The 27,799-nt window shown below is 40.1% G+C and overlaps 2 protein-coding genes and 1 long non-coding RNA gene across 3 annotated transcripts in view; 2 read left to right on the forward strand and 1 right to left on the reverse strand.

Moving 5' to 3' along the window:
• LOC148364311 (guanine nucleotide-binding protein G(i) subunit alpha-2-like) overlaps nucleotides 1-8,556 on the forward strand; it is a 90,937-nt gene extending 82,381 nt beyond the window's left edge. The window contains exons 6-9 of the mRNA XM_088338378.1: nucleotides 2,967-3,096; nucleotides 4,087-4,240; nucleotides 7,544-7,740; nucleotides 7,805-8,556. Of these exons, the coding sequence (XP_088194504.1) occupies nucleotides 2,967-3,096; nucleotides 4,087-4,240; nucleotides 7,544-7,734 (475 nt within the window). The 3' untranslated portion in view covers nucleotides 7,735-7,740; nucleotides 7,805-8,556. The remainder of the gene's footprint in view (nucleotides 1-2,966; nucleotides 3,097-4,086; nucleotides 4,241-7,543; nucleotides 7,741-7,804) is intronic.
• Nucleotides 8,557-15,511: 6,955 nt separating this feature from the next.
• On the reverse strand, nucleotides 15,512-18,355 carry LOC148364312 (uncharacterized). Its single transcript, XR_015850738.1, has 3 exons — nucleotides 18,300-18,355; nucleotides 17,581-17,663; nucleotides 15,512-15,556 (listed from the first exon to the last, which is right to left on the reverse strand). It is a non-coding gene; the product is annotated as an uncharacterized LOC148364312 (long non-coding RNA).
• On the forward strand, nucleotides 16,720-21,683 carry LOC148364313 (PAK4-inhibitor inka2-like). Its single transcript, XM_088338379.1, has 2 exons — nucleotides 16,720-16,906; nucleotides 19,954-21,683. Exons 1-2 carry the CDS (start codon nucleotides 16,904-16,906, stop codon nucleotides 20,905-20,907), a joined length of 957 nt encoding a protein of 318 aa, XP_088194505.1. The 5' UTR covers nucleotides 16,720-16,903; the 3' UTR covers nucleotides 20,908-21,683.
• Nucleotides 21,684-27,799: the final 6,116 nt, after the last annotated feature.

Below are 27,799 nucleotides of genomic sequence, written 5' to 3' on the forward strand. Positions count from 1 at the left end.
TTTTTTCTGAGTTGTAAAATGAAGCAGGTCCCCGCAAAATCAATGTTTATCTTGGTGAAGCTGTAAAATAACCTGAACATCTCTTCAAGTGTGTCAGTGTCAGACAGAAGTAGAGCTGCAACTAATGACTATTTTAGAAGTCCACCAGTCACCGACTAGTGAAACGATTAGTCGAATAAATAATAATAATAATTCTTTTTTTCCTTTAATCGTGCATAATTTGGATTCAATTAGCTGACAAATGATAATAAACTCAAGGAAAAGGAGTACAAAGAAAAATACTTCATTTATTGGATATACAACAAGGGTCCTCAAACACAAATCTTAAATCTCCACAATTGTTTTTTCCCAAACAAGCACGGGACCGTTTATTATGACGCTCAAGTTGGTTATCTTCTGTCCAAACACAAAATTCGGCATTTCTTGCGCCATCACAAAGCTGTTTTGTCACATCAGCCAGTACTTGAAATGAAATGAAATGATCTGCATTTATATAGCGCTTTTCAAGTCAAAACTTCCCAAAGCGCTTTACCGTGTGCTTCACATTTCCCAATAGCGGCCGTGCAGCCATGTAAGGCGCCAACCTGCTTATTAGGGGTATTAGGGGTTCAGTGTCTTACCCAAGGACACTTCGACATGTAACACGGAGGAGCCGGGAATCGAACCTGCGATCTCTTGATCCTAAGACGCGTACTCTACCTCCTGAGCCACTGCCGCATCTTGTTGATGAATCTAAGAGTGTGATTTGTCTGATTTTCGTTGTCATTTCCTCTTTTCTTTTCCTTTGAACATTGCCGCCATCACCTCAGTTATACACTCCTTCATTATTTCTCCATCAGAGAAAGTCTTCTTAAGTATGGCCTATACCCACCACACTCTGAGTGAGAACTCCATTGTAATTTGTTGTTGTGTCATAGATTTGACAATAACCTTACTGGACTGTTGATATGACTGCTTCAACCTGTCAATTTCTAGCCTTCTCAGGTCCGAGTTAGGAGGAAACTTCTTTTTAAAGCGCTGCGCTCTTTAACATAATGGCGTGTTATATTTTCACTTTTTATCACAGTTACCGTCTTTAAACGTATTAAGCACATTGGTTTTGTACTTGCAAGTATTCCTTATAATACTGCGGGGCGGCAGTAGCTTAGTCTCGAGATCAAGATGTCACAGGTTCGATACCCGCCTCCTCCGTGTTGCATGTTGTGTTATATATCCTTGGGCAAGGCACTAAATCCCTGCTATCGGTGTATGTGTGAATGGGTAAGTGACAAGCACATTGTAAAGCGCTTTGGGAGGTCTTCAGTGACTTGAAAATTGGCATATAAATACATTTACTTATTTACATGTGTATGACATACTGCTGTTAGTATTTTTATTTTTTTCCCCATTTATTACGGACCCCACTCCTGTATGAACTGGTAGGTCATGCATCTGAGGACTAAGTACTCACAAAAAAACAAAACCAGGACAGAAAAATCTTGAATCCGAAAATTATTGCATCGAAATTGCAGTATTCCTACTGGTTTGGAAAATCGCAAATAGATTTTTTCACAAAATCGTGCAGCCCTAAATAGTAGTATATGAATAACAACTAAAACAACCTAAAAAGCTGTTCGGGGTCCGAAAGAGCCATCTCTTTTTATTGAGCTGAGCCAAAAAAGCCTGTTCTCTGAAAAGAGTTGGAATTCCCATCTCTTCAACAGACCTTTTGCTTTCTCGAGGATAAAAGTAATAAAAGATGGGTTTCGTCACTAGGGCGCATGTGTCAAGTCGCGGTTTTCCTCGCTATCCTACACACTTGAAGAATTTGAAAACCGAGCGGCAAAAATATCAAACATGTCTGATACTCTGCGCCTCTGGCGCCACGCCATTTTCCTCCAAAAAGTGCCTTCGCACACCTGATGGCAGAAGCAAAATGACAAAAGGCGAATGGCGTCGCACGCGGTTGCCGCTAGGTGTGCGAGGGGGCTTTACCAAGGCAAGTCAGACCTTTGCAAGCAGTCCTTTTATTTGTGTAAAATAATATGCTCCCTAACTTTAGAAGTTCAGTATGTGTACTTGATGTTAACCCCATATGTATGTTACCACTTAAGACAGACGCTATTGCGCTTGAGCCACTCTTGAGAGATTTTAATCATGTAAAGTTTCCTCAATCTATTGGAAAATAGTCGAACGGAATTTATTGTGGTGGCATGGCGGCTGGGTGGTTGGCACGCAGCCCCACGGTGCAGAGGTTGAGGGTTCAAGTTAAGCTACCGCAGCCTCCTCGTGTGAAGTTTGTATGTTCTCTCCGTGCCTGTGTAGGTTTCCTCCGGGCACTCCGGTTACCTCCCACATTCCAAAAACATGCTTGTCAGGTTGATTGGCTGGTCCAAATTGTCACTAGGTTTGAATGAGCGAGTGAATGGTTGTCTGTCCCTGTGTGCCCTGGGCCTGGCTGGCAACCAGTTCAGGTTGTCCCCAGCCCACTGCCCAAAGATAACTGGGATGGGCTCCAGCACCCCGCGACCCTACTGAGGATAAGCAGTGCAGATGATGGTGGATGGATGGAATTGTCGACTATTTCTAATATAGATTTTTGTCGACAACATCGACTAATCATTGCAGCCCTAGACCTAAGTTAGTTTACTTAGCTTGGAGTTGGTCTCCAACAAACCCAAGGGTTCCTGTTCTGTGAAAACTGTTCACCTTCTTGGCGGCCCCGACCAACGCCAGTTCTGTCCTCGTATCACCCCGAGTAGCTGGAAAAGCTCCATAAATAAGTCAGTTTCAGAAACGCCTCAGCCCATTCCCGCCGCTTGTTTTTCCCAAACAGCTGCTGGCAGAAATTAGAGAGGGCCTGGATGTGTTGACGAGCCCGCTCAGGGGGGGAAGCATGGAAGCCATGTTGAGTGGCTTCTGCGCTCTTTTGCCTTCCTGTTTCCTCCCCACCAAAATTTAACAGGTTGCGTGTTGCGCTTCTGCAGGATGTTTGATGTTGGAGGCCAGCGCTCGGAGAGGAAGAAGTGGATCCATTGCTTCGAGGGCGTCACAGCTATCATCTTCTGCGTGGCCATGAGCGCTTACGACTTGGTCCTGGCTGAGGATGAGGAGATGGTGAGTTTACAAGATGGCCGCCTTTTTTGTTGCAATGGATCCCACAAACTACGACAATTCCTGGAAAGGTCCTCAGTTCACTTACCGAACCCCTATTTTTGAGGGACCAGGTACTCATGAAGGATGACACTTACAGTAGAGTAAGGTGACAGTGAATATTAAGTTTGTGTTAACAATGGCCATTTGAGTTAAAAGAGCCCTTATATCAGCAATGTCAAACATACGGCCGGTGGGCCAGACTCATCGTTTAATCTACCCTGCTTTAAATTTACGTCAAAAAAAGAAACATATCTCTAGGTCTTTTCTATTAAAAGTTATGACTTTTTAAATAAATGCAAACTAAATGCTCCCTCTACCAGTAAAGTATGTACTCTTATCTTTAGTGGGCCCAGCCTAGTTGTTTGATCTGATGTAGTCGAATCTTCTTGCCCATGCACTGCTAATATTCTGATGAGATTTATTAATTTACTTAGAACAGAAAATCTGGATCCAGTCCCAGAGCCAAACTCATTTAAACATCCCTGCCTTGTTTTGTTTTTTTTGCACTGTGCCTCAGCTTTCATCTGATTTTTAGCAAATTTGTTTGGGGCAGAACACGTTAGATAGGAGCAATGAAGGGGACAAGGGAGGAGTGGAACGTAACTTCATGTTCACCCCACTGTTCTATTTGTTTTTGTAACATGAAAATGGTGAAAGTAAGAAATCCAGTTTTAAGTACAGTCCAAACGCCAACGCAAACCCCAAGAATGATGAAAAAAAAGTTTACTCGAACGTGCATCATGAACAAGCTGACAGAGGCTGCAATGATGAAACATGCCAGGAGATGGCGGCAGCAAGTAAAAAAGTTCAAAATTCCACACAGCTTCTTGAATGCAAAAAAATGAAATGAGATCATTTTTTATCTGCAAATATGTAGTTTTCTTCTGACTGTTTGATATTTTTGCTACACTTATGAAGCTAACATTTTCACAACTTCTTATTGTCCCCAAGAACCGCATGCACGAGAGCATGAAGTTGTTTGACTCCATCTGCAACAACAAGTGGTTCACGGAGACTTCAATCATCCTCTTCCTCAACAAGAAGGATCTGTTCCAGGAGAAGATCGCCCACAGCCCGCTCACCATCTGCTTCCCCGAATACACAGGTACGAATGGATGCTCAATATTGCCCCCCAATATATATAATATATGTATATATGTGTGTGTGTATATGTATATATACGTATATATGTGTGTAAATGTATTCTTTTATTTACTCAAAATAATTTATGTATGGTTTAGAATCATGATTCAATCTTCTTATCCTTCGGCACTAATACTACTCTCCGTCATAATGCTAGCATTGGCAATGCTCACTGCTATGAATAGTGTATGCATCCAAGACGCTAGTTGTATATGCACAGCTACCCAATATCTCGATACTTGCGTATTGAGCAATATTCATTTTTCTACTCTCAATGGTGCCCTTGGTTTAAAAACCAGGGCTAGTTCCATGCACTTCCAGTGAATCTTTGGACATAGAGTGTGATTTAGAGGAATCGGTATCACAAGAAACAAATTGTCCATCACTATTTAGATTTTAATCACTAAATGAATCGATTTTTACAAATATTAAACTGTTATATTGATACCAAATTTCTACAATCAAGTTATTAATGCTCGCTCATTTGTTGTTTGCAGTTTTTCAAGTGATAGTATTGTCTAAAAAAGACTTTCAATCTAAAATAGCGCTCTTAAATGCTACTACGAAATTGTTTTCACAATCTCAAAATTCTCTTTATCCATTCAGAAATACTCTGATCGAGAATTGGTTTCTCTGTGTATGTTAGCTACCTTGTCTCCAACGTTAGACACCAATGCTAGCACCTGCATCAGGACGCTCGGGGATAAAACTAATCACTACTGCGGTTTTGTTCATAACCAATAAACATTTTACAGGGAAATAAGCACATTTGGGTAAGCCTGATTTTCCACCTACTGAATTGCGCTAATGCTAGCATCCATGATGTTACCCGCTAACGCTAGGGTTTGCAATGCTAGCTTCTTATGCAAGTGTATGTATCCAAAGTACGACCGTATTTTCACACCTATTAGGCGCACTATTTTAAAAGGGCGCTCTCTCCTTGGTTTGAATAATTTTTTTGTCAGCTCATACTGCGCAATGGCCAATTAGACGCCAGTCTCACTCAACCGCGTATCAAAAAAGAAAAGCACTGGGAACAAAACTAAGTTTGTTAAGCACTTGTCACAAAGTAAAACAAAAAAATTGTAAAAATAAATAAATTATCTTATTTTACACATTTTTACTCTTCATCCAGGAAATAATTTAAATATTCATTTACCTTTTTTGCCTCGCGTTGATCGAAAGACTGATCTAATGACGTCTGCTTTTGCCGCCTTTTGACATGAAAAGCTTCATTTTCCGTGTCACTTCACGTGGACTTTTGAGAGTTCTGCCGGCTTTTGGAAACAATCGAACGACAGTCAGAGCAGTTTTCATAAAAATTAGGTTACATTTTTAAAAATCCTAAATATTGAACATTGCATCATTTCCAAACATTATTGGCATGAAAGTTTTAACTTTGTCGGGTTTGACAGTTTCATCGTGTAACAAAGTTAACAATTTTCACGGGAACAGACAGTGCTAAAGAAATACAGAGAAAAAAAAACTCAAAATAAGTGAATAAAATAAAGTTAAAATAAAAATGATTATAATTACATGTTTAACTCTACTCAAGGGGCAAATTATTGTGCATATACCATTTTCATATTGGGAATTATTATCATATTCCAAAATTTAACACAAAATAAACCACATTTGTAGACATTTTGAAAAGCAGGTTTGTTTCCATATATACGATAGCGGCGACGCCCACGATTCAAAGGTTTTAGCAACGACGCCCACAATTTACATTTTCGCGTGGAATCCCACATTGCTGTGAAAAAGGCGCGCTGTGTGACAGGGTGCGGCTTTCATGAAATCTTGAATGAAATCTGAGACTTTGGTGTGCACCTTGATGAGAGTGTAAATACGGTATTTGTATAATGCTTACTACCTTGTCTGCTACATAAGCCGCCAGTGTTGTGACTGATGCTAGGAAGCCAATCACAGACATGGAGTCTGTGAATTCTGGAATTTGTGTCCGGTCTCATGCCTTAAGCGTGTGCCTGCCTTTTTTTTTTTTATAATGAATAATTTTCAATGCCCTGAGGCTGTGAAGTAAGAATTGCAAGGTAGTGAGGAATTACAGCATTGCCAAATGGTATGCCTGCATGAAAGCTTGCTAGTACAGTGGTAACCTGAAAACTATGTAAGTAGAGCCGCATTTTGTATCTAAATGCACTAATCCGTTCCAAGCCCCGCAAAAGTACGGCATTCTTTTTTAATAAATCATAAAAAAGCATCAGAACGTGAAACTAATACATGTTAAAATTAGATGACCGCACAATAAACTTTAAATGGGAGGCACACAATGTAAAAAAGGAAAAAAAAGGAAATAACAAATACATTTACTTTTTTACCTCGCGTTGATTTAAAAACTGATCCAACGCCTGCTTTTCCCGGCTTTTGACAATAAGTCAGAAATTCTCGAGGCAGACGTAGAGATAGCCCGACTTGTCAACACTTTTTCCGGGTGATTCCTTTCTACAATTTTTGTGACTATATGTCTATTTATCTATCTACCCTGGTCATATGCCTCGAGAGGGGTGACTTACAGCAAGACAAACACATACACGAAAACGAAAAAGTAGCAAAAAACACAAAAAATTGACCATGGCCAACCCAAATCCCCAAACAAGTTAAGCAACTCAACACCCAAGTCCGTCATGCTTTCGTGCCTCCAAATGAAGACAAGAAAGCAACCAAGTCACTCAGGTCAGGGTGACACAACACACTCTTCTGTTCAACAGCAGCGCCCGACAGCTTTCACTGGTTTACCCCTGCCGTATGATACAGGTGCCCTGCCCATCCCTTAGAACGCGTCCAAACACCCCACTATCCTTTCACAACACTTCTCCATTCATTCCTATCAGACAACAAGAGCTCTCGCTTCCACTACATTTAGACCTTTTTCCTCCAGTGCACTCATAACTAGTCGTTATAGTTATAGCGACTTCATGTAATTTTACTAAAATGTATTTTCTTGCCAAAAACCCTCCTCCTATTCGTCTGTGGACTCTGAACTTTGGCGGTGACACGAAAAGCGTGCTGCGAGCACGCAGATTTGAAGCGGTAGCCTAAAACTTTCACTGTCTATTGTTGGGGAAACTCTGGGAGCGGCATATAGCAGCACATACTCATCTGTATTTTTTTGATTTTGTAACTGGAGGGCAAAGTTTTCCCGTTAAGGTACTCCTTAACTTGAAACTTTCGGATGTAGAGTCATTGGTAAATAGTGGTATCACTGAATTTGGCGTAGCTAACTGTTGCCACCACCCCATCCCAGGTCCCAACAAGTACGAGGAGGCGCAAGCATACATCCAGACTAAGTTCGAGGACCTGAACAAGAAGAAGGACACCAAGGAAATCTACCCCCACTTCACCTGCGCCACCGACACCAAAAACGTGCAGTTCGTCTTCGACGCCGTCACCGACGTCATCATCAAGAACAACCTGAAGGACTGCGGCCTCTTCTGAGAGCAGGTGAGCTTCGGAGGCGTCTCTGCGGCCGGTCGGGGCGCTTACATTTTTCAGTTTCTCTCCACAGACGAAGCGAGGAGTCCTGAACGACTGCACCATCTCGCTTTGGTCCTGCAGAATTTTGCCCAGCCCATCCCAACTTGCAGCGCGTCCACTCGATGTTAACTCTTCGGGCTACGACCACAAAAATCAGCATTTATCCTCGTTTATCTTCTATTTTCTTTCCTTTTTTATATATATGTATAATTGCTCCCAAGTCCCATTATTCAACTTTTAATCACATCAGGCTTATTTTGAAAGAGATGAAGCACACGCATGAACTCCTCCGGATATGATTTATATCGAAATTGTTCTTTGTTGTTGTTGTTAATAACGTTTACATAGGATCTTTTTCATCATCTTCAAAGAGAGCGTGTATTGTTCTGCATGACTCAACTTGATGGCTATTAACTTGCATTAGTTCTCCGCACAAATGATCTAACATTCCTACAGAATAAAAAGTATTAATGAAAGGCAACGTTTTTACTGTTGTTAAAACTTGTGTAGCTGCAGAATGGTATCACTTTTTATACTTCAGTAGCCGCTCTCTTGCCATCGTGTGTTGCATCGTGTGTGCCTTGACTTTTGTTTACAAGTTGTTTCCCCCCCCGTCATAACCAGTCTTTTCCCGTTTTCTGCTTTGCTTTTATGAATATAGTAGTGATTAATAACGTGACTAAAATCTTAATTACGGTAAAAGGTTCGTTTGTTTTCTTTTAGTTTGTAAACATGCTTGGAAGTCAATATGGTTTAATTTAAATAAAAGTAGAGATCACTTGACCATGGCTTATTGTTTTTCCCCCAGACTCCAACCCCCCCAGTTGTGTGTGTTTGTATATACAGTGAAGGAAATAAGTATTTGAACACCCTGGTATTTTGCTATTTCTTCCACTTAGAAATCATGGAGGGGTCTGAAACTTTCATCGTAGGTGCATGTCCACTGTAAGAGATAAAATAAAAAGAAAAAATCCACACAATGATTTTTTAACAATGTATTTTTGTGATACAGCTGCAAATAAGTATTTGAACACCTGAGAAAATGAATAGTAATATTTGGTACTGCAGCCCCTGGTTTGGTATTAAAGAGGTCAAATGTTTCCTGTAGTCTTTCACCAGGTTTGCACACACTGCAGGGGGGATCTTGGTCCACTCCTCCCAAAGATCTTCTCTGGATCAGTCAGGTTTCTGGGCTGTCGCTGAGAAACACGGAGTTTGAGCTCCCTCCAAAGATTTTCAATTGGGTTCAGGTCTGGAGAAGGACTGGGCCATGCTAGAACTTTGATATGCTTCTTACGGAGCCACACCTTGGTTTTCCTGGCTGTGTGCTTCGGGTCGTTGTCGTGTTGGAAGACCCATCCACGACCCATCTTCAATGCTCTGACTGAGGGAAGGAGGTTGTTCCCCAAAATCTCACAATACACGGCCCCAGTCATCCTCTCTTTAATGCCGTGTACTCGTCTTGTCCCATGTGCAGAAAAACACCCCCAAAGCATGATGCTACCACCCCCATGCTTCAGAGTAGGAATGGTGTTCATCGGATTGTACTCTTCATTCTTCTTCCTCCAAACGCGCTTAGTGAAATTATGACCAAAAAGTTCTGTTTTGGTCTCATCCGACCACAAAACTTTCTCCCATGACTCCTCTGTATCATCCAAATGGTCCTAAGCAAACTTAAGACGGGCCTTGGCATGCTAGTTTAGGCAGGGAACCTTTCGTGCCATGCATGATTTCAAATCATGACGTCTTAGTGTATTACCTACAGTAACCTTGGAAATGGTGGTCCCAGCTCATTTCAGGTCACTGACCAACTCCTGTCGTGTAGTTCCGGGCTGATTCCTCACCTTTCTTAGAATCTTTGTGACAAAGTGATATCTTGCATTGGGCTCCACTCCAATTGAGATTGACTGTCATGGTTAACTTCTTCCATTTTCTAATGATTGCTCCAACAGTGGACCTTTTGTTACCAAGGTGATTTCTAGATTTTTCTTTTTAGTTTCTCCCTCATTGTGGACATTCACCTACGATGAAACTTTCAGGCCCCTCCATGACTTGGGAGGAATGGCAAAATGGCAGGGTGTTCAAATACTTATTTTCTTCACACTACATAATGTTTAGGTTTAAAATTTAGTAGACACTCCAAAAAAGGAAAGAAGACATCAATGCATTTTGAACTTGCAAGTAGGACCAGGAGCTTACAGATAAGAGAATTCCATCTTGTCCTAAAGCCGTGTCTCTTGATCATATCATCTTTTTTTCATAATTCTGAAATCAAATTGCACTAAAAGTACATGTGAATATATTTAAAAGTTGTACACACTCCGGTTCAGATGCATTTTATTTTGTTAACAGCGGGTAGCACAACCGTGCACACCCTCCACGTTGCAGTTTTGGCTGTGTTAAACATGATCAAACTCCCCCTTATGAGAGTGTGGTCACTTTTGGAACTGGGTTATTTCAATTATTTCTCCTCCTAACTAATTATTTATACAGTATCTCTCTCTATCTCTCTCTCTCTCTCTCTCTCTCTGCCATGAGAGAGATTTAAACAAAGTATACTATTGACGGTCTAATTTATTTTATTTAGGAATGAATTAACTATAAAGATGTGTTTTAGTTCCAATAACAGTATACTAAAATTTAATGCCCACAATAGGACCCCAGGCTTCTTGAGAAAGTCTTCAAGTTGATAACTGCTTAATTAAGGCATTGAAAAGGTCTTACATTTTGTCTACAAGTCTAACTCTCAAATGTCTTATTTTTTCCTTTCTTAGCTGCTGGGTGGAGATGATATCTGAATAAGTAAAATAACAAAAGGTTTTGTGTATGCATATGACATCCTACTAGTTGTCTAATGTATTGCACTTCCCAGATTAAATACACAAAAATGGGATTGATGTGGGCCAGGCGACAAACCAGATTTTGTGGTATAGCAGGAACTAATAAAATGCTAATTTAATAATAATAAATAATAATAATGCTAAAATAAGGTTGAGGGGTGAGTCTTTTTGTTCAATTTAAAGAAGGCATCTCAAGCATATGGCCTAGCAGGCCAGACCTAAATCCGCCCCACCATAAATTTCTGAGTATGTAAAAATCAAGTCAAGTCAAATCATGTTTATTTGTATAGCCCTTAATCACAAAGAGTCTCAAAAGTGTGTATCGAGGTCATTTTCTATATTCTAATGCTTCAAACAAGTGCTCCATCTGTCCACTAGAGGACAGTAGAGGATATACTCTCAGCTTTAGCAGGCCCAGCCTGGTAGTTTGAGCTGATGTTGTCTTATCTTGCTGCTCATGCATTGCTAAAACTTAATTTGTCTTTTCTTTTTCGTTCATGTCGAACCAATACGACAATTTAGCCATACAGGGTATATATTATATATATATATATATATATATATATATATATATATATATTTCGGGCGGCAGTAGCTCAGGATCAAGAGATCGCAATTCGAATCCCGGCTCCTCCGTGTTACATGTCGAAGTGTCCTTGGGTAAGACACTGAATGTACCGTTTACCAAATTGTTCGAATTAGTTATCTGACTCCATTAACCAAACACAACCTACATTCACCTAACAATGCACCCTCACTTCTTGATGGAAAAATGAACAAGTGACCGGCATTTCCACACAGGGTCAGATTTAATTTCTTAAACAAATTAACTAAGTGAACTTCATCGAATATGGCCGATTTAGTGTCGCTCGAGTCTCTGTCAAGCCTCCTCTCTCGATCTCCTCTGCTTCTCCTTTCGACCCACGTTTTTTCCGCAAGCTGGTGTGCCGGCTCCTCCCATGGGCGTGCCAGGGAAGCCCCCATGTGGGGTCCATCCCCTCGCCTAGATGTCTGGAAAAACACACAACAGCAGAGCGTTTATCCAAACAATGCCTGCCGTCCTTCGTCAGTCCTGTTATCAAAATTCCCCAGCCAAAACATTCCGCATTTGGAACAGCATGACCTGAAGTCCAATCAGTGAAAATCTTCATTGCACTCAACAAATGTAACTTATATTCAATCGTATAAAATATTTTATAGTCAAATGTATAAAACCCTTCAATATGTAATACGGTGTTAAATAGTATACGTTTTTGGTTGTTACTGTTTACTGGTCTCGTCCACTGTTTACTACAGTTTACTACCGTCTGTCATGTCATGGTGTAATCCCATTGTTAGGTCACATGTGTGTAAAGGGTCCAAACTATAGTGTTAATCCGGTTCGGGTACAAGGACAAACACAAAGGAAATATTGTTATCGTTTTCAAGGCTGTAAAACTGTTTAGAATGAATACTAAAAGAGTAACTTTAAAGTATGAATCACATTTTTAATTGAGTTCTAGTCAAGGCTTATATAATACATTGCTGTTTATTTTTTGGTCTCTTACAGCTCTTATAACATTTTCAGTGGCTGACTCTCGTGTTAGGTGTTCCATACCTGTCAACCTGTACGACTTTGCCGTACAAAGTACGTTTATTGCATTTTAAGACGAGTACGACGTACAAGAAAATCTGGACGGAAAAACGCAAATTTGTCAATTATGGGTACTGTCCGGTATACACAGACTATGGCGAAACGGCAAATCAATCGAGTCAAACGAGTTTGCCGCGGAAGCCTCTATCTCCGTATCGTCTTTTTTTTTGTTGCAAACGAAACGAGCGGTTTGATGCTACTGTGCGCATGCATCTGCCGCCTCGGATTTCATGTGGTAGTTATGTAGTGAAAGGAAGTCTGTCTCTTTTTAGAGAACCGGCTCTTTCGGCTCAACTCATTAAAGAGAGACGGCTCTCAAACGGCTCACTTGCTTTGATGCAATATATTACGAATCATTATTGTTGTATAAAGAAGTTTGGGAAAAAAAGGAAGTATAAAAGGAGAAAATGAAAAAGACAGGTTTGTGGTTATCCCTTTAATCAGTATATTATCAACAATAATTTAATGCAGAAAAAGAATTCATAATTTGAATAAGAAAATGTATTATTCTACTTAATTATATTTGCATGTATTTTTCCTTCTACAGTGAACGTCCAAGCTACTTCATTTTGAACTGTTTTTATAATAAACCTCATTCATGTCGAGCAACTCAGAATCTGACAACAAAATGTTAATTAACATTATATATATATGATATAACGAAACACATGTACCATACAACATGTTAAACAACATAAATAAACGTTTAAAAAAATATGGTGTAAGATTATTTTGTAAGGGAAAATACGACATTTCTTAAGGGCATGGAGCCCTGGAGGTTGACAGGTATGGCGTTCCCACCAAGGACAGCTGTTTTGCTCGCCGATCTGTTCTGAAAATAGCTTAATTGTGAGGGGTCATTGTGCTTTTCTTGTAAAATTATTTTTTTAGTGGTTGACTGCTCATTTAACCACACTTCCAAAGGGTAACCTGGTAACGATATAGTAACAACATAAGAGTAATATGCCGTTTAAAGTTAAGTAGTAAATTTTTCATTGGGTTTGACTGCAAGCGAAGGATTACAGTCTTTCTTGGGACGCTATCTTGTGGCCATAACAGGTACTTTACCTACTTTGACGTTGGAGGCGCTCAACTTTATAGTCGGGTAAGACTTTGTACACAAATGCTCAGGTGATCTGAACACTACTTTCTAAATCACTTTTGTTAAAGATAAATGTCGTTTTTACAAGTTCAGATACGTACTTTATAGATTAAAAGTCACGAGTATAAGAAACACGTACAATTTAAAGCAGTAACTGCAAATAAGATGATGACATTTCAAATGAAAACTGGTTGATTTAAAAATGAATCTACGTTATATTCTGTGTTACCTTTAAATTGTTTAAACGACATTTACCACGAGGACTGAAACAATTTATGCATTCAAAATGGTGACATGCGATTAATAATTGTACTGAAAATTGGTCAGTGCTCACACTGCACAAAATCCTGTTGAAAATGTTACAAAGGACGTAAAACAATTGCGTATTTGTGTGACATCATGTCTTTTTACCGGAATATATGATCGTTTTAAAATATTTTTATTTTGAAATACTCACTAGAAAATAAGAAAGCTTCTGCTATTTTAAACTGCCAGTAGTTTGTTCAATTTAAGTATTTCTTTATTATTTCAAAGTAAGAGAAGTAATACATAAAAATACCAAAACAACACAGTATTTTTGCTGAGCATGTATGTAAGAAAATAATGTATATTGTGTTGTTGCCTTTTCCCTCTAGAGGCCGCTACAGGTCTAAATTTCCATTCATCTGTAATTGAAGCCCACTTTAAAAATAATAACCCATCTCCAATATGACGTAAAAACACCAAAAATTTTGAGTACTCTACAGATAATACGTGAATAGATTTATGTTGCCTTATTCCTTAAGTGGAAAAGTTAGAACGACATCATATGAACATATATTTTAAATGTTACAAAGATTCTCAAACGTGGAGGTTAAAACGGATTAAAGGTGTCAAACCTGTTAAAAGTATCCTTTAGCTATCTAAATCAATGACATTAAACAAGTAAATAGTTAACTCAAACGCAAAGTGTCCACGTTTTCGGTGTTAAAAATGGAGCCTTGTAAACCAGGTAAAAAAACATGCATTCACATGTAAATGGATCGATTTTGGGCGTCAATCGGTCATATTTGCATCTCAATGCAACACAATGTTGTGCTCATGTTCAAGTTGCAGAGTGCTGTAGGTGATGCAGATGTGTTGCAGGTTAACCATCTGCTGGCCTGTTATCTTGCTGCTATGCTAATGATGAACTTGAGAGAAAGGCCGTCCAAAAATCGAGTGGTGAACGATAACGGGCCATTCAGGTGCTAATTGCGGCATTACACTTGAATACAAGGCCTCAATTTGACACAGAAGACGTGACAAAGGACCATCGTTAATGCAATGAGGGCTTCTTTAGGGCAGGGTTTTCGAAATAGCGGCCCCGGGGGGCCAATTGCGGCCACCAGGATGATAGTTTGAGGCTTAATGTGAAATCTAAAAGGAACAGTGTGTATTGTTTTCCCACTACATGTTGCTGTATTGTGTGGTGCCAACGAAAACGAGAGCTAAAAACACGACGGAAGAAGACCAAATAACCTACGGAGATTCAAAGTGAGCAAAACCCAACTTATTACTTCTGAAGAGAAGTGATAAAAAAAGAGAGGGCAGTTAAGTTATGTCTATTTGTGACACCTTTAATCACAAGGCGTCTCAAAAGGCTGCACGGACCACAGATTATTGCAAACTATAGACTATTGTTACAACATTCCCTGATCTAAAACAAGGAAAAACTCAAAAACCTCAACATGAGGAAAATAAAGAAACTTTGAGCACCAAAAAAGTAAAAAAAGAGAACAATGAAAAAGGAAAAGAAATAAGACCAAAAGTCAATCTCAAGAAAGAAAATGATAAGAAAAAAAACACAGTGGGCAAAAACACAGTAACGGAAAAAAGAGCAACCAGACCTGACAAAAGTTCAATCTGCCGGTTACTGCGTGCAGCAATATGTAATCAGGGGAAATGGATCGCAGTCTTACAAGTGCAGTTCACTTTTCGGCGAACGGAAGAGCAAAAAAGAACCGACAAAAGGCCCAACAAAATGAGCTCTGCTCACAGCAATATGGGATTGGGATTAATGGATGCAGGGGGCGAACAAATGTGGTTACTTGTAAGTGAAAATACAGTAACGGAAAAAAAGAGCAACCCCACCTGACAAAAGTTCAATCTGTCATCCTCCGCTCGCAGCAGTATCCAATCGGGGATAATGGATCGCAGCCCCACAAGTGCAGTTAACTTTTTGGTGATCTGAAGAGCAAAAAAAGAACCGCATGGCCTGACAAAGGTGCGCTCTGCTGGCTCGTTTATTTTCCCCCAATTTTTTACTTCTTTCTGTCCTGGCTTTTTTTGTTCTCTGTTTTCTTTTTAATCCAGAGCTTTTCCCCTTCTTTATTCTTATTTCATTCCCTTCTTTTCTTCTCTCTTTTCCTTTTTTTCTTTTTTTTTCTCTCCTTTAGTTTCTTTGTTGCTTAGCTTGTTACTTCTTTTTCATTTTGATATGTTTTTTTCCATTTTTGCTTGATTTCCCCCCCTGCCCTTTCTAAATCTTTTCGTGCATAATTCTACATAAAAATTGTAGATCTATGAATAAAAGCAAGAAAAACACTGTTTGGGAGTCAACCCGAAAGAGATGGTTTTCAAAAAACTTAACTCAACTTTGTGCCACTTCGACATTGACTTTAAAATACGGCATTTTAGACACACAGCCAAGGGAACCCGTGTTGTTTTTACCTGCATGTGGTGTAAGGAAATTATTATTATTATTATTATTTTGGCGGATTTTGCTACTGAATTAGCAATTTAGTAATTAGCCCTGATTTTTGTGTGCAAGATAGATTTTCTTGTGCGTGGACAAGGTCTGGGCAGTGCACACTTGCTTAAGGGCTTCCTTTCTGCCGGTGTTGTACCTCGGCTCAACGCCAGTCCCTCCGTTTGACTGCAGATAAACATTGCCGTCTTCTGTCTTCATCAAAAGGGATACAATGCCAAATCGGGCTTGCAGAGGAATAAATCACCATTGCTAAGATGTGATGATCATTTTATTCTGTAGTGGTTATCGGTATTTGTTTCAAATCAACTACCTATTCAACTGTCGTGCGCCCAAGTGCACCACGCCGTCCGTCATGGTTCTCATTCTGCCAGAGAAGGCAACGTGACGTCACATGTAAAGGGTTAATACATAGTATTATTAAGCTCCATATATCCATTATAGGGCTTCATTTGCAGTGTAAATATATACATTTGAAACAAAAACTCAATATGTAAGAAGAAAAAAGTGGGGATTTACAAATGTGATTCGCGCCTGCTTTTCATCAATTGGCTGTTTTGCAAGCAGGCTGCTCCAATTGGCTGGCTCGCATCCTGCCTGTCTCTGATTGGCTGCTTGTCGCAAGGGACGGACAGACTCAAAACAGGACGCCAGATTTCCTTCAGGCCACATTTGTTCCACTGAGCAGTGAGAAGGGACCCTGAAATTCTAAATTCTTCTGTTAATCCACTTCACATGGCACTTCTTTTTCGTTCTTTTGGACCTCAGCTGAAGGTGTTCTTGAAACAAACTGCGATATTGTTCGTGTTCTACCGCCAGCGGACGATATGGTAAGTTTTATTTAACTTTCATATCAAGTCTGTGCAATCTGAAATAACAATTTCATTCGTGTTTTTTCTTCATCTTAGTTTTTTAAGAATAGTCATGCACTTTTTAGGTTAGGTGTCTGGCTATTCAAATGCTGTATCTTATTTATGTTAATTAACCCAAATGACTTTCATACTTTTCGGCTCAATTTTGCGTCATTTGCGTCGTTCGCGAACGAAATGTATTCATGAGCAGACTCTCCCAATCAAGAGTCGGTTACTTTTGAAAAGCAAATCTTATTCTCCTGTTCGAACCGTATGCATTTTTCTAGAGGGATTCTAGGTTGTCGAGTATTTTTTTTAATGGTTCTCTAAATATTAGAATTTATATTCCCTGTGTTTTCAGGGATTATCAGTTATTTTTAATGATGACTCACAACACGTGGTAAGCTTTCTCTCCTGGCTTTGATCTCCGGGAAAACTAACATAAATTGCGACAGAAACAAAATGAAAATAAATCCAAACAGCTTGCCAACATCATTTTTGCCGTTCCATGTATTCCGTTACTCCCCAAGCCTGCACAAAATTTAGTAATTTTATTCATATTTGGTTTCTTTTTACCAGCTCAGTAGCCTAGATGGTAGTGTGCCCGCTTTGAGACTGGGAGGTCGCTGGTTCGCGCCTCGGCCGAGACTTACCTAATTGGTATAATGGCGGCGCCCTCTGTTGGCTGCGGCTGCATCGACTCGCTACAACGGGTCAGGTGTATCGACATTTCGTTCTGTGTACATTGTTACAAAGAATGACAATACAAAGGACATTATTATTATTATTATTATTTTTGTCTTTTATTAGTATGTTTGGTATTGGAGTAATCCAAAAGTAATTGAAAGTAACCCTACCCAACCCTGGCTATAGGTACTGTTTAAAGGGACCCCAGGAAAATCATTCTTTTTTTCCTTTTTATTTCCTATTTCTAGCTTTTACTTATTTATTTCTCATGTTTTGTTTTTTTTCCCCCTAGTCTTTCACTTTTTCCTTGTTTTCTTTTTCTTTCCTCTTTCTTTTCCATTTTCTTCTCTCCTCCTCGCTTTTACTTATATTCTTGCTATTCTCATTTTCTTATTAATATTTGTGTCTCTTTTCTTTTTATTTATTTTTTGCTTCCCCCCCATTTCAGTTTAAAGAGTCAAGCATATATTTATGGTCATTACCATAAAAAATGACAACATTCTCCTTGCAACCATGGTGAAAAAAAAACAGTTTAAAATGAATTTTGTGCATACTGTTCCATAATACTTGGTAATATATGGATTAAAGCAACAAAAGCAATCTGAAGATCTGTTCGGGGGCAACTCTTTTTACTTAGCTGAGCCAAAGGAGATGATACAATTAAAAGAGCCGGAATTCCCATTACCTGTCGCAGCGTCGCTCGATTCCTCTCACTCTTGTAGTTTGAATCCCTCTTCCAGCATTCCATCCAATCACAAAATTGTCCCAAGGAGAAAACTTTGGTATTGAATTGCCGCCCCAGCCTTTTTCTTAAAGCGACGGCATCCATATTTTGGGTGCATGGAGCTAAATTAAGATCCACGAGAGTCACGTTTGATATACTGCAGCTGTTTTCACTTTGGGGACTCGCATGCTGGTCAGAAATGAATGCACATGTGTGTGGATTACCCCTTGAATCATTCCAGATTTCAAGTCAATGGATTGTGCCATCACTGACCTTCATTTTAATAGAAAAGAGCAGAAATTATACACAACAGAAGGACCGAATTACACTATCCAGCAGCAAAATGTCAAAACTTTCCAGATCCACTCAATGAGTTCATTTAGGCTGAAACTCTAGTTATAAATATTCTTGGGAAAGTGGAGGGCTGAGAATTTGTTCTGCTCAAGGTCTCACGTTGTTTTAATTCTAAATCGTTGTATAGAGTCACGATTTGAATGCAATAATGTTAAATGCTAAAAATAGTTTGAAAGGCAGGTCATATAGTCTAGTCGTGTTTATTTGTGACACCCTTAATCACAAGGAGTCTCAAAGGGCAGCACAGACCACCTATTATTGCAAACTACAGACTATTTTTACACCATCCCCTGATCTAAAACCTACATGAGGGCAAGGAAAAACTCAAACATCAGCATGAGGAAAATGAAGAAACCTTGGGAAGAGACCGCACATGAGGTAATAGCAAAGTCAAGGGATAATCTGATGAAATATCAAAAAGTTTAGTAGCAACACTCTATTATTCTAATGTGCATCACCACTCAACTTTTTGGTGACCTAGCAGCACTATGTTGACAATTAATCTTAAAACTTCCACCTTATTTTGATATTTTTTGGGTGTGTTTGTGTTTTAAATCTGTGTACCAATATTTAATTCTTCTAAAATGGAAAAATTAAATAATATAACAAAAATAGTGTTGGATTTACTGCTCAGTGACCGGGGTAAAATGCCCACTTCTCCTGTTAGCAAGTTAAGTTCGTATTTTTGCTAAATGAAGAAATGCCTATTTTATTCTGGTCGCTTTTATCATCATGGCTTCTAGACCTTCTAAATACTAAAAATGTGCATTTTTAGGTCGTTGCATAAAGTTTTTACTGTCTAAGACAGACTGGTCCTGTGGCTGTTAGCCTCGTGCTTAGCATCAACACAGGTTGAGAATATAAGGGCAACAAAATCAGCCAGGTGTCTGAACCATAACAGCGCATCTTTAAAGAGACCGTGTGTAATATTGGACTACTTGTTGTCAATGTGTTGTGTATGCAACCCAAACAAAGGCTATAAAGAACAAGGAGCAATACATATACAGGAGTGACAAAAACGCAACATTTTTTTTTTCAAATTGTTCTTGCAAGCTTTTCAGGAAGAAAGCCGGAAAGGAAATAAAAGCTAGAAAGATAAAAGCATTGAAAAGAAGTAAAAAAAAAGGGGGTAGAGTGAGAAGCCAATCACTGATTCACTTCACAAGAAGCTGCGAATTCTTTCCTCTGGCAATTAACCAATTGTAGCAAAATAATGTTTGTACTTTAGACTATTGTTTAAAACCTCTCATGTGTCTTTCAGTTGTGTCTCCGAGAGTCCGGCGATTGTTTGAGGGAGCACATGAACTCCATGATGAGGTCCCTCCAGGACCTGAAGCACCTGAGGAGGACGTGTCCCGCCGCAATCTGCCGACACGGCGCCCAGCTCCCCATCTCTGCAGTCGGCAGCCTGTCCCGCCGGTCGATAGACCAGCACGCCCGTTTCAGGATGTCCAGCGCTAGCACGGCTAGCACCTATGACTCCGCCTGCTGCCTGGCCGCTCCTCTGGAGGAAGAGGACGAGAACGACGAGAATGACGATCGCCACAGCAGACTGGGCCTTAACTCCCCCAGCAGCCAAAAGAGTCTGGACTTGGACTCTGGTTACTCAGAGGAGTCGTGGCGGGACGAGGTGGCGGTGCTCAGGAGGACCAGGAACGTGCGGGTATCGTCCTCGGCTTGCCTCCGGACGAACAGGGCACCGAGCGGACGCGTCCGACCAAAGTCGACGTCCGATGCCTGTCTGGAAAGGTGGACATCTTTTGAGGGGGGTGACCCGGAGGACTGGGCAAACGTTTTGCTAACCAGAGGACGCAGCCGCCAACCTCTGGTCCTAGGGGACAACAGCTTCGCCGACCTGGTACAGAACTGGATGGACCTCCCCGAATGTCCCGAGCCCCCCGAGCTGGAAACCAAACCAAGACGTAGATTGGGACGAAGCCTCCTGGGCAATGTGAGACGGAAACTTGCCGGCTTGTCAAAAAGTATGGAGGAGAGAGTGAGGATAAGGTCGGCAGAATCTCGCCTTAACAGAACCGCCAACGCCCCCAAACGTCTTTCCTGCCCCGTTGTCTCGACAGAACCCAAAGTCCCCTTTTTCCACCAATCCCACTCGGCCATTCACCAAATGGACACGGACTTTTACCAATTTGCCGCGCTCATGAAGTCCGGCAGCAGGCAGCCTATCATATGCAAAGACATCATCGGCTACATATGACACACACTCACTGTCACTTTATTTATGCTTCTACTTTTTTGTGGTCGACAAGCTTTTCTGTACCACCGACCGCTTCAATGTCTTGATAACATTAGTAATAAAAATAATCATGACAAAAACCTTAATACGCTGTTATCACTGCGGTCTAAATGACATTGGACATTGCATTAGATTTTAGTTCATCAACATACCATTTTTACTCACAGTACTACGCTGAATATCCTTTTTTTTTGTCAAAGGCGCACATAATTAGCAATCATAGTACAATGATGCTTTGGCTGAACTCATCTCCATAATGCTCATTTATGGTGCCACTGTTGTATAACGTTGTAATTGGGTAATGTGGCAATTAATTCAGGCAAAACAATGCTGTACAACAATCGACCAATCACGTGCACCGTCAAGATAAAAAGGCGAGGCAACGTTTTTTCACGAGTCAACTGTTCGGTCTGCACCCTGTTGGTTGCCAACTACTGTTATACTTGACTTGAAAGACTAATGTTTAACTCTGTTAGACCCAGGAAAAACATTTTCTCAATACTGTAACACATTTTTCATTTCAAATTTTTGTCATCTCCGAAAGCCTCACATAACACAATCTAAGTGGTCAAAGATGGTTTTGTTTATGTTTTTCTATTTTTGGGTCTCACAGGGTAAATGCTCCCTGCTCATATGTACAGTGACTTTTCTAATGCGGAGGATTTTGAAGATAAGCCAAGGACAGTTGAAGGAACGGGATTGTACTGTTACACTGCAAAATAAAATTGATAAACCGATCCTATAAGTTGCTTTTCTTTTCCGATTTTAGGCTGCCACTCATTGTGTCAAGTTAAAAAAAAATCTAGGGGTATAAGTCACCCTGAAAGTAAAGGCAAACACCCGCAACATTTTTATTCACTGTGTTGTCTATTCATAATAGGGTTGCGCGATTTTTTTTCCAGACCTATATAGTTTCTATGCTACGTTTGTTTTTGGAGACTAATGCTGCTTTCCAGAAAAGTGGAAAGTCTGATTTCACCCACTCTGATGGTACCAGATGCGACCTCAAAGCGTTTCGAACCGATGTAGACAGCATAGATGTCGTTCTGTATTTTGCCCATTAAAAAACATTTGGACCTGCAGCAAACCTGCCTGCTCACAAGCGCTCAATTGTGTAGGAAATATAGCAGCTAAGCTTGACAGCACACTTATTTTTGTAATAGTGGAAATTAAAAGTTTTACCATTTGCCGTGCCATGGGCATCACCATTTTGTCAAGTGATGTCAGATTGAAGTACTCGACGTCAGGTACATATTTTATCTCCGACAAGCTATATTTTCCTTCTCTGAGGTTGGAGAACTATTTCCCACTTTTCTGGAATGCAGAATTGGACATAGTGACATGTAAACTTCCTTCGAGATAACATAAGAGAGTATAAACCTGTAACAAAATAAAAACTATAGATCTACAAATGAAAATGGAATTATAGTTAAATAAATGGTCTTTATTACACAGAAGTAGAACAAAATTGGAGGGTTTCACCTTTCAGCGTAAGAAGGCGATTTAGAGGGGCTGGCTAGCTGCACGCTAGTGTCTGGTATTCGAGACTTCTGCAGGGTCTTCGTGATGATTAAAATACAAGAGTCATGAATGTAGCGGTCTTCCACGAGTACTAGTTCAAAGTCGTCCGTTTCATAGGTAATGGATCTGGCGTTGGTGACTAGCCACGTTCGGCTATAGCTTTCTCTTCTGACATCGCCTCAGTCGATTCCGGAGTACAATAATAATCCACGGAGCACCAACTTGGGATCTAAATTTCTTTCTGCTCCTCTGACTCAGATTTAATTGATTAATCCTGACTGAGAGATAAGAGTGTGCAAGTCCATGCAAACATTTGTATGTTAGTAAGAGAGCCATAAAGTCACATCTTAAACGAACCGGTTAGCTAGTATAAGAGCGATATGGTCAAACGTTGTCTAAGTCAAAAGTCTTGCCACATTTTGAACCAGCTGCAAACTTTTGATGCAAGACCTCAGGAGACCAGAGAGCGATACGTTACAGTCATCAGGCCAAGAAGTAATAAACGCATGAATTATAAGCTTAGCATCTGATTGAGCATCAGGCGAATCTTTGTGATATTATGGAGGTGGAAGAACGCTATTCAAGTCATATTTTTCACATGTAACTAAAACGACAGATTAGGATTAAATATCACACGAAAATTTTTGACCAAGTCACTATGGGTGATATTACATTTGTCAAGGTTCAGTTTTTTTCTAGGTTAGGGCACAAAAAATGAAGTGACACCCATCTTCGTATCTCACTATGTTATAAGGCACATTTCCCAAATATGCAATCACGGGTGAGCCCGAGTTCTTATATCCTTTTGGGTATTTCTGTTTTAACTCAATAAAACCATTTAGACAATGGGACTATTTACACTGAGTTCTTTTTACAGGCCGACTGAAGTCATCTCCCCGGTGTGTATTCAGGGGGAGGTGAAAGGCGAAGAGAATGATGCATCACGCCGGCTTAATGGATGTCACTTGGCCTCATTTAACTCGCTCTTTATTTGACTTGGTGGCTTCACGTCATACAGCCTGAAAAAAAACGGCGCGTGTGGTGTTAGAAAAAAAGGGGCCCCTGAGACAAGTTGGTGACTTATGTAAACTGCGAGATAAGCTAATGGTCGCTTTACCTTATTCGCGTTAATCCGATGGAGAAATCGTAGCGGACAAAATAGAGATAAGGGGGAAGATTATTCCCGTGCGGCCCCTTCATTTCATCACATTGTCTCATTGTGAAAACAAGGAGATGCTTCTCTCTTTAGTTACTGTCAGAAATGTCACGGGAGGATAGAACAAGCCCTTATCGGGACATTATCTCGAATATGTGGCGGTCGATCATGGGAAAACTAGAAGGTGATGATGTCATAGGAATGTGTTACTGACTAATTATTACAAAAGAGATCATGAACAATTAATTTCAACTTGTGTAAAATTATGATTTCATATGAGGAGTGTCAAACTCATTTTACCTCGGGGGCCCACCGGAGGTGAATAGTAACAAGTTACGTTTAGTTTTGGGACATTTTGTACTTCTGGGAGTATTTTTGAATTAGCAGATTTGTGAAGAATAAACTGTACTCTTACTCCGTTGCATTAGGCTACACTGAACCCGTTACTATATAAATTAAATACAATCCACATACATATTTATCTGAGTCCTTCGCTTGCTTTTTCCGCTGGGTGACAGCCACTGTGCTGCCCAAGCCCCGCCCCCTTTAAAGGGGCAGCATCACATAACAAGCAAGCGGCTGTTTTAAAGCAAACCAGCGGATGTGTGACTGACCATGTAGCCAAGGGGTAACATTTTGGGTAATAGGCAATGCTCTAACCGATGCACTACAGAAACTTGTGCTCAATTAACGTTTTTTTTTTTATTTGCATGATTACAACTTCATTGTTTATTAAAGTACTTGAATTTACCTTGATTACTTTAATCTATTTTGAATTAAATGTTAATATATTGAGGGCGGCACTGCAGATGGGTGGTTAGCGTGCAGTCCCACGGTGCAGAGGTTTAGGGTTCCAGTTAGATACTGCAGCCTCCCCGTGTGGAGTTTGCATGTTCTCCCAGTGCCTGCGTGGGTTCCCTCCGGTTTCTTCCCACATTCCGAAAAACATGCATGTCAGGTTAATTGGCCGGTCCAAAATCGTCCCTCGGTGTGCATGGGACTGGCTGGCAAAGAGTTCAGGGTGTCCCACTGCACGAAGATGGCAGGGATGGGCTCCAGCACCCCCAAGACCCTGCAGATATTGCACATATTTACTCATTTATGTCTCTGTATTTTCTCTTTTTTACCTCATGCATGTTAAGCACAGAATTATAATCGTGAAATATATAAATCTGTACATTTCTGCAATTAACCTCCAAACAATTTCCCCTTCCTACATCACAAACTGCAACCCTACCTATTTCCTGCTTTTGCTTCCAAGAATTGTGGGAAATGTGGTTTTGGAGACTGCTGCGATGAGACAACATCCTGAGCTTTGTAGCGGTTCATTTTACAGTGTCACAATCAGCACACTTTTTCAATTATTTTCCTTTCTTTTTTTTAACTTTTACTTTTTCTGACTTTTTCCCCACTTCTCATCTCTCTTTTGTTATTTTCGGCCTCACTTTTATCTTCATTTGTCTCCTTTTCTTCTCTTTTTCTAGGATTTTTTTTCTTTTCTATTTTTGTTTTTTATCTTTCTTTCCTTTTTGTCTTTCATTTTCTATTTAGTTCTCTCTTCTTTTTCCTTTCTGATTTCCATTTTTCTCCATTTTCCTTCTTTTTATCTCTTCTTCTTCTTCCTCCTGTCCGTTTTTCCCATTTTTTGTGTTTTTCCTGTTTTTTTCACTTTGCACTTTTTCCATTTTTCCTTTTCTTTTCTTTTCACCTTCATTCACGGACGGCCGGGGAAAAAAAGAAAATAATACGGTGCTTTTTGGTCACTTTGAGTTCTCAGTAGTTTTTGTTCACTGGACCGAGGGCACTGTTAGAATTGTAGGCTTTCAGCCATTTCATATCTGGTAAGTTTTTTTTTTTTTTTTTTAACTTTATTTGACTTTGTCATATATACAGAACTAAGTCAAAGTGCTGGTGGGAAATAGGAATTTTTCAACTGCCTCTAAAGTTTTGTTTTTGTCACAGCTTGCCTTCCTAGTACAAAAGTAATTGTACACTTGTGAATCAAACGGCTTTGTTTTGTACTTCATTTTCTCAACTCTATATCAGGGGTCTCCATAATGGTGTCCACGGGCACTAGAGTGCCGCCCTAAAGACAGCTGCTCTGGAATTATCTCACCCGTGCTGGGTCTTTGTTATTTTTTAGTAAAATTTTTTGGGACTGAGTCTATTCAACCCTACTTCCAATATTTAACCTGAGAATAGCATAGTAACAACGTACAAATAACATGATGATTGATATTTTAAAAATGTATATCAAACTCCGTGCCCTTTGCGGTAATTAGTGACAAAAATTAGTTCTCAGCTTGAAAAAGGTTTGAGATCCCTGTACCTTCATAAAAGCCCCCTTAACGGTTAAACTTACATCAAGATTATATAATTACCATTTGAGAATTTACAATTGTAACAAAAAAAAACAAGTATACATCCTGTATATAAACGATAACACACAACACATAGTAGCAGTTGAATGAATGGTTTTATGTCATACAAAAGTAAAACAAGGTTGGAGGGCTTCTACTTTCAGTGTAAGAGAGCAATTTAGAGAGCGGCTGGCTAGCTGCGTGCTAGCATCAGGTGTCCTTGAATGGGGACAGATCCACGCGAGGATTAAATGGAGCTCCAAGTCATCCATTTCACAACTAATGAACCTGGTATTGTCATGATACAGGGTCTGCAGTGGAGGCTTCGGAGAAGCATCACACCTGCTCGAGTCGCTTCTGGAACCTGATAATAATCCACGAAGCACCCACGAGTGATCAGCATTTCTTTGCGTTCTTCCGACATTCCTTGGAGTCCGATTCAATTGAAGAGTTTCTTTTCGATGTAATGAGCCACTAAAAGTTAGCGGTCGCTATGCTTTCCAAGTTTGTTTATGGAGGCAGTGCTGTTTGACTGACATCATTCACGGCCTGACAGTCACACCCACCCAATACAGAGCGCCCTCTCCAATCTGTCCCCTGAACACGATGCACGTTACAATGTTATTAATCACTACAACAGTGTTCATTTTACCCTTTGAAAAGTGATGGGTCCCGGGGACTCGCATGCTCAAAAGTCTATGGGTCCCAACAGAGATCTATGGGTCCCCAAAATTTAGTGTGCTCCATGCCCTTACAAACTGTCATATTTTCCCTTACAAAATACAAAAAAAATCTTCTTTTTTTCCCAAACATGTTTATTTATGTAGTTTAACACGTTATATTGTACATGTGTTTCATTATATCATATATATTGTTAATGAACATTTTGTTGTGATACACTGAGTTGCTTGACATGAGTGAGGTTTATTATTAAAAAAGTTAAAAAATGAAGGCGCTTGGACGTTCACTGTAGAAGAAAAAAATACATGCAAATATAGTTAAGTAGAACAATACATTTTCTTATTCAAATTATTAATTCATTTTCTGCATTAAATTATTGTTGGTAATCTCATCTCATCTCATCTCATTAGCCGTACCGCTTATCCTTAGTAGGGTCGCGGGGGTGCTGGAGCCCATCCCAGCAATCATCGGGCAGTGGGCAGGGGACACCCTAAACTGGTTGCCAGCCAATTGCAGGGCACATAGGGACAGACAACTCATTCGCTCATTCACACCTAGGGACAATTTGGACCGGCCAATTCACCTGAAATGCATGTCTTTGGAATGTGGGAGGAAACCGGAGTGCCCGGAGGAAACCCACGCAAGCACGGGGAGAACATACAAACTCCGCACAGGAAGTCTGGTGCTGGATTTGAACCCACGACAGGTTCCCATGACATGAACTGTGCCGCACAAGCGCTAACCACTGCGCCGCCGTGCTGCCCCATTGTTGGTAATATACTGATTAAAAGGGATCACCACAAACCTGTCTTTTTATATTTGATCCTTTTTATACTTCTTTTTTTTCTTAACTTCTTTATACAACATAATTATTCGTCATATAATGCATCAAAGCAAGTGAGCCGTTGAGAGCCGCCTCTTTAATGAGTTGAGCCGAAAAAGCCGGTTCTCTAAAAAGAGACGGACTTTCACTACACAACTCGAACTCGAGATCGGCGTGCGGACAAAAACTCGAACCGCGAGACCAAAACAACAATGGCGGATCTGCCTGACGAAAAGTTTGGAGTGCGGTAAATCTTTGTTAAAAAACGATAATGACAATTTCGTGTCAAAAAAGTTGCGTCCCCAGCAAAAA

Source organism: Urocampus carinirostris, chromosome 6, assembly GCF_059441175.1.
Source record: "Urocampus carinirostris isolate Australia breed hairy pipefish chromosome 6, RoL_Ucar_1.0, whole genome shotgun sequence".
Classification (NCBI taxonomy): Eukaryota; Metazoa; Chordata; class Actinopteri; order Syngnathiformes; family Syngnathidae; genus Urocampus; species Urocampus carinirostris.